The following is a 6,793-nucleotide window of genomic DNA, read 5'->3' as shown; positions in this document are numbered from 1 at the left end:
GAAGGACAATCAGTGTGACCGTCATCTTCCTGTGTGATTAAGCTTAGTGACAGGCAGAAAACCCCTCTTTTATAGATTGAACATGACTCTCTTTGACGGCACCTCCCTTTGACATGTCTCACACAACACTGTCTGTCTGCATCTGATGATTGTGTGTGGGGATGCTGTGTGTGAGTGACTGTTGGTATATGTGTTTATTTGTGCGTGGGGGTCAGTCTGTTGGCCGGAATCAAGCTAACCTCTGCCTTTTGCAAACAAATAGTGTGTAGTATTTTTGAGTGAGTGTGTGACGTTATCAATTCATGTCTATTATTATCAGAGTGTGTGTGTTTCTGTGTCTGCGACGTTTTCATTGTGTGTGTGTGTGTGCATGGTCTGGGCCAACTTTGTGTTGGAGACAGGCTTTTGGCCCTCCTGCGTCAGAGGGTCTTTCTCTGTGGGCCCCTGAGCAAACACATTAAGAAGAATCTTATCACTGCTTATACAGCGACGCGCTGACACACACACACACTCGCAAACACACACAATGGCGAGCCTGACGCCAAACACGCCAAATGTCATCACGCCGCTAAGAAGGAGCGGGCGGGATTGCAAGAAATTAGCAGCCCCCTCATTGGGCAATGGCGAGGTGTTGGTTTGGCCCGTCATGAAGGAACCGTTGGGTTTATAAAGAGAGGATGGGACAGGTCTACGTTAGAAGCGACAAGAGCGAAATTCGCACACGCACCTCTGCACACACACACTCTCGACAAGCCTTCTTCACAGAGGCGCATCGGTGCTGAACGACAAGTGTGTGTACGACAAACGAGTTAGTGAATTCAGAGACAGAAATTAAGAAACAGACTTTGGACAAGAAGACTAACGGACACCCAAACAATTGGCTGAACACTGACCCCCAGGAGACATACAGGTTCTCTCAACGTGCAGCTAAAGAAGACGAGGAGACGACAGAGCTAACTCAGCTCTTTGAGACTAAAACGAGACCTTGTTGGTACCCGAAGACCTGAACTTTAGAACCAGACCGGTACTTGTGGTTGAAGCCCAGAAGCTGTGGTCAGAATTGGTTCAGAAACAGTCAGAAGTTCCGGTAAGAAGGTGCAGTCATGCAGAAAGTATCTGTGGTCCTGTTGGTGGGAGTCCTGACGGTGCTGGTGACTCTGTGGGCTGGAGTGGACACAGCCCCCACCCTGCTGACTGACAGAGGTAAGGAGAGAGGTAAGGAGAGAGGGATGGAGGGATGGGATGGAGACTTGAGGGATTGCGGGAGGATAGAAGATGGGTGAGAGTCGAGGTATAAAGGGAACATGGAGGGAAAATATGATGGAGAGAAAGAATGGAAGGGAATGGAGAGAGTAGGAAGGAATGCTGAGATTGAGTGGCTGAAGGGATGGGATGGAGAAGGTGAAGGAAGAGAAGGATTGAGAGATCACGGTTAAGGATGAAGATGGCTGAATGAAAGTATTCAGGGAGTATAGATGAAGAATGTGTTGCTCACACTCCTCTCTTCCTATAATACTTTCCTCGCCCACACAATGCTGAATTATCCTTTGTACACACACACACAAACAAATGCAAGCAAGCATACACACACACACACACTCAAAGCAGCTCGTGTCCACTCTCCACTTCGACACTAGCTGACATTGGTACTGGGGGATTCCATGGTGTTGCTATGGGACCGCTGTGACGTTCAGAGGGTCTTTAAGGTGGCCACATAACAATACGGCTCAGTTGACACAGTGACCCTCTGAAGACCGTGGACAGACAGAAAGCTGAGAAAGGCTGGGAAATTTGTCTACATCACACAACAGACTGTCTCTGAGCTGAGACTTGGTCTGTCTCTGAGTTGCTGGGGTTTGGTGGAATCAATCAATCACATTTTATTTGTAGGACACTTTCTACGAATAGCAACTCTGGCCTGAACCACCATGGAGCACACAGAGGAGAAAGGTCAATGTGTGATCATCCAGAATCATTATGGGAGGCATTATAGAATGAGGATGGCATTCTGCCAGGTGTTGAATATGACTCTGAGACCACAGAATGTTCATGTGTGTCTGTAATGTCGTCTTTCAGGTGACATAAAGCAAACAGGTCCAGCTACAGGCGACTCAATTGTGCAAGAGAGAACGGAACCGTCAACGGTCAACGCTTCTAAACTGCTGAAGACCATACTGATGACCATCATCCCTGTTGGTCGAGAAAAGACATCCACACCCACCAGCAGTCTGGATAGACGATTGAAGATGGATCCGGTGACGAGCAGTCCAGATAGACGAGCCCAGATCCTGAAGATGCTGTCAGCGCTGGAGGAACTCAGCAGGACGATCAACAGCACTCTGAGCACACGGATGACCATGATGCCCAGAGGGTCAGCAAACGGCAGAAATTCAGGAAAGAAGAAGAAAGTGGTAAATCAATGCTGTTCGTGTTTATGATATTCCTACCTGCCTTGGGATATAATAGTTACTTTCACACCAGGATGTGTTTTAGAAAGTAATAAATCAATGGGAGTGATAGGGGCAACCGTGCAATTTTTCTAAATTCTTTGGCCAAATCAACTCAATATTTTGTTTAATGTTACTTTAAATGTGATTTGGCCATTTTTTTATTTTTTTTTACATTGCACTTTTGCCCCTGTCACCTCCATTGATTGCTAGCTAGCGATTGGCTAAAGCTACCTGATGTTTGTAGTGGCTGTTTAAAGAAAACTTAACCATGGAATACAGTTTCTCTTCGCCCGTAGACTACTTTCAGGGTGCGGAACCATCTACATTAAGTTGTGAAACTGAACTTCTCCTTTATAAAATGTTAAATACTGTAACTACTGTACCTGTGATACATCATTTGAAAGGATCCTCCTGCCTGCTTGGAACTAAAGTGTGACTTCTTCTATTCCTGTACTGAAGGTAGCTGAGGCGGATAGAGTGAAAACCACCACAGTGCCTCCTGTGGATGTTGTAGGTAGCGTCACTGCCTCCCGGCCCAGCACTGACGGCATAGACAGTCTGAGTGGCCGAAACTTTAAGAAGTCCCTCCCACAGCAACCCAAGAAGCCCAGCAACAAGAGAGGTGACTGCAAGGGGTCAAAAGTCAATTAGGAAGTCTTTGTCACTGGTTTCCTGTTTTGTCATGTTTGCTAATATTTGAAGATACTGCTCAACTTCCTAATCTTGTTCTCTTTCTCTCCAACAGTGTGTTTCTGGAAGTACTGCTCCCAAAACTGATCCTCCACAGACCCTGACAAACACCCCTATAAACATCCATGGTACGCTCCCAACCAACATTCCCCCCATCCTACCCCCACCCTGCACCCGGGCACTAGGCAACCAATGCGGCGAGGCATCAGAGGCCCGGCGCCACCACTGACCTTTTCATTGGCTCATGAATAACAGTACTGACCAATCAGGTTGCCCCATCATCGACGTGTGTACTTGTGCCTATGTGCACGAAAGTCTGTTTAACCGTTTATAGTAGAGAAAACGCTGTGTGTGATCTCTAATAAAGATGACCCAAGCATGATAAAACTATAGGACAATAAAGACACGTTTATTTTTCTACAGATCTCTCCCTCTCTCGCTCTCTCAGTTGTTCATTATGGAATGTCCAAAATTACCAAAATGACTGAAACTGTGTGCAGTTGGCTGCTAAAGATGAGGTTGAGGGCAGATGTATTGCTGTTTTTTGAGGGGCTCACAAGATCCTTTGAAAGGGTTCGAGGCATCATCGCAAAGCACAGAGACTATTGTCTTAAACGTTCTGTACACATTGGTTGTATAATGTAATGTTACTGGACTGCTTACATTGGTGGTAGAGATTTACATAAGAGATTTACACACTTCTTGCAAAACTCTAGAATTCCTGGAGAGGATGTGCCCATGGTAACCCATGGTGGCACTGTAAACTACGCTAGTTGATAATAGGGCTTTTAAGTTTCGGGTTCCACAGAAGAGTCAGTTGTACCGTTGCCTTGGTGACTGTGGGTGACTGGGTTGAGGTTGAAAGTTCACCCCATATTCAAAAGTCTGTCAGAAGTTGTCATACATCAAAAGAGACACAAAGCAAGGTGACAAAAATATCAAAGACAAATCACTGTTCTGAAATCAGTTTAATAAAGTCTCCTCTGGTGAGGATTATAAGGCGAGTACACAGGGTTGTGTCAGTATTTGTTTGGTGCATAGAGAGATGCAGTACACACTTCCGCCACAATCAAAATGGCTTCCGATTCAACCTGCATGTTCAGGAAGGCCCAAACAGGTGAGCTTCTCAACAGAAAGCCCCACCCACAATCATGTTATGGTCAATAGAATTCGATATAAATGGTATTAAAGCAAATTTGCTTTTACAAAACGTACAAATAGAAAAGTCAGACCTTGACATCAAAAAGGTTTTTACTATTGATTATTATTCACCCATAGATAGCCAAAATAAGACGGGGGAGAAACTAATGAAAAGTGAATTTATAAAGTATATGTATGTTAATTTTTAGATATAGGTTAATACTGTGGTCAAGGCCAAAGTGTTGCATATTCATATAAGTATGGCATGTCTACCTGTGCTCTGCTATACCACTAAGACACAGAGGTTATAACACTCTAATGAATGCTTATGGCTGCTTTAGGATAGTTTTACAATGTTGCAGTATTAGTAGATAGTACTATACGCTGTTAGTGTTCGTACTCTAGGTTTCTAACAGTGTCTGCGTCTTCAATGACACCATATACCTGTATTATAGTGCACCGCAGAGGGCTTTGGCCAAAAGGACTGGATGTGAAATGGATGCAGACCTCTCTGTCTAGTGGTCTTTCATTCACAGCAGCCGTGACACTACATATGAGTGCCGCGCAACCCAACCTGTGAGTGCACAAAGACACACACACACGCACACAATTTGGGATTGGGCCTTCTCAGTCTCTCCCTCCTCCCCCTCTCGCTATTTGATTCGTTTGGCCACATCTATGTAGGCAAATTCGATTTCGCGCTCAACAGGACAGGTGTTAGTAAACTCTTCCCTCTTGTAGGCGTGGTTCAGATAGCGCCACACCCCCACCATCTCCGCCGGGATCTCAAAGCCACGGTACTTCCTGGCCACCACCTGGGACAGGACCAAGACACAGGCGATGTCATGAAACAGACCAGGAAGTAGCCTAAACATGGGAATCACTTTGAGAGAAACAAATCACAACTCATATGGATCAGTGATAGAGGTCAGTGTTGATGTGAGAATTTAGAGGATATAAGTCATTAAAGTAGTTCCTTTATAATGTGTAGTCTAGGAAGCAAGGTGGGTATTATTGGTATTAGTACCTTTATAATGTGTAGTCTTGGCGGCAGTACCTTTATAATGTGTAGTCTGGGCAGCAGTACCTTTATAATGTGTAGTCTGGGCAGCAGTACCTTTATAATGTGTAGTCTGGGCAGCAGTACCTTTATAATGTGTAGTCTGGGCAGCAGTACCTTTATAATGTGTAGTCTGGGCAGCAGTACCTTTATAATGTGTAGTCTGGGCAGCAGTACCTTTAGAATGTGTAGTCTGGGCAGCAGTACCTTTAGAATGTGTAGTCTGGGCAGCAGTACCTTTAGAATGTGTAGTCTTGGCAGCAGTACCTTTAGAATGTGTAGTCTTGGCAGCAGTACTTTTATAATGTGTAGTCTGGGCAGCAGTACCTTTATAATGTGTAGTCTGGGAGGCAGTACCTTTATAATGTGTAGTCTGGGCAGCAGGCTGGTAGTATTGGTAGTAGTACCTTTATAATGTGTAGTCTGGGCAGCAGTACCTTTATAATGTGTAGTCTTGGCAGCAGTACCTTTATAATGTGTAGTCTGGGCAGCAGTACCTTTATAATGTGTAGTCTGGGCAGCAGTACCTTTATAATGTGTAGTCTGGGCAGCAGTACCTTTATAATGTGTAGTCTGGGCAGCAGGCTGGTAGTATTGGTAGTAGTACCTTTATAATGTGTAGTCTGGGCAGCAGTACCTTTATAATGTGTAGTCTGGGCAGCAGTACCTTTATAATGTGTAGTCTTGGCAGCAGGCTGGTAGTATTGGTAGTAGTACCTTTATAATGTGTAGTCTGGGCAGCAGTACCTTTATAATGTGTAGTCTGGGCAGCAGTACCTTTATAATGTGTAGTCTGGGCAGCAGTACCTTTATAATGTGTAGTCTTGGCAGCAGTACTTTTATAATGTGTAGTCTTGGCAGCAGTACCTTTATAATGTGTAGTCTGGGCAGCAGTACCTTTATAATGTGTAGTCTTGGCAGCAGTACTTTTATAATGTGTAGTCTGGGCAGCAGTACCTTTATAATGTGTAGTCTGGGAGGCAGTACCTTTATAATGTGTAGTCTGGGCAGCAGGCTGGTAGTATTGGTAGTAGTACCTTTATAATGTGTAGTCTTGGAAGCTGTACCTTTATAATGTGTAGTTTGGGCAGCAGGTTGCAGTCTGCCAGTGTGAGGTCAGGTCCATCCAGGAAGCAGCGTGTGGACTCCTGAGGGTCTTCTGTGCTGTTGGCATCGATCTCCTCCGGCAGGGGGGTCCTCAGGAATTCATCCAGCCGCCTCAGAGACTTCAACAGGGCCTTCTCCAGGCCTACCCCCCCCCCCCCCCCCCCCCCCCCACACACACACACACACACACACACGGTATACAGTGAGTGAACACAGACAGACAGAGATGCACACACAGAGACATTGTAATCACAGTCAGAGACACACAGGCTACAGTACAAACACACAGTACACACACACAGTACACACACACATGCACGCACGCACACACAATCACACACACAAA

At 45.3% G+C, this 6,793-nt stretch overlaps 2 protein-coding genes across 5 annotated transcripts in view; one reads left to right on the top strand and one right to left on the bottom strand.

Moving 5' to 3' along the window:
• The first annotated feature begins 639 nt into the window (after positions 1-639).
• On the top strand, positions 640-4,108 carry LOC129859856 (uncharacterized). 2 transcript variants are annotated; one of them, XM_055930036.1, is made up of 4 exons: positions 640-1,215; positions 2,077-2,411; positions 2,910-3,072; positions 3,196-4,108. In XM_055930036.1, the coding sequence occupies exons 1-4, from the start codon at positions 1,104-1,106 to the stop codon at positions 3,225-3,227; spliced, it is 642 nt and encodes a 213-aa protein (XP_055786011.1). In that variant the 5' UTR covers positions 640-1,103; the 3' UTR covers positions 3,228-4,108. The 2 variants fall into 2 exon arrangements, with proteins under 2 accessions (XP_055786011.1, XP_055786012.1); XM_055930037.1 differs by having other exon boundaries at positions 649-1,203; positions 3,196-4,104.
• Positions 4,090-6,793, bottom strand: part of LOC129859853 (chloride intracellular channel protein 4-like) — a 14,726-nt gene continuing 12,022 nt past the window's right edge. For all 3 annotated transcript variants that reach the window (XM_055930033.1, XM_055930031.1, XM_055930032.1), the window contains exons 5-6: positions 6,408-6,589; positions 4,090-5,095 (exon numbers count right to left, since the gene is read on the bottom strand). In XM_055930033.1, coding sequence (XP_055786008.1) covers positions 4,934-5,095; positions 6,408-6,589 — 344 coding nt within the window. In that variant the 3' untranslated portion in view covers positions 4,090-4,933. The remainder of the gene's footprint in view (positions 5,096-6,407; positions 6,590-6,793) is intronic.

This window comes from Salvelinus fontinalis, chromosome 7 (genome assembly GCF_029448725.1).
Source record: "Salvelinus fontinalis isolate EN_2023a chromosome 7, ASM2944872v1, whole genome shotgun sequence".
In the NCBI taxonomy this organism is placed as follows: Eukaryota; Metazoa; Chordata; class Actinopteri; order Salmoniformes; family Salmonidae; genus Salvelinus; species Salvelinus fontinalis.
This window is presented reverse-complemented; position numbering and strand designations above follow the sequence as displayed.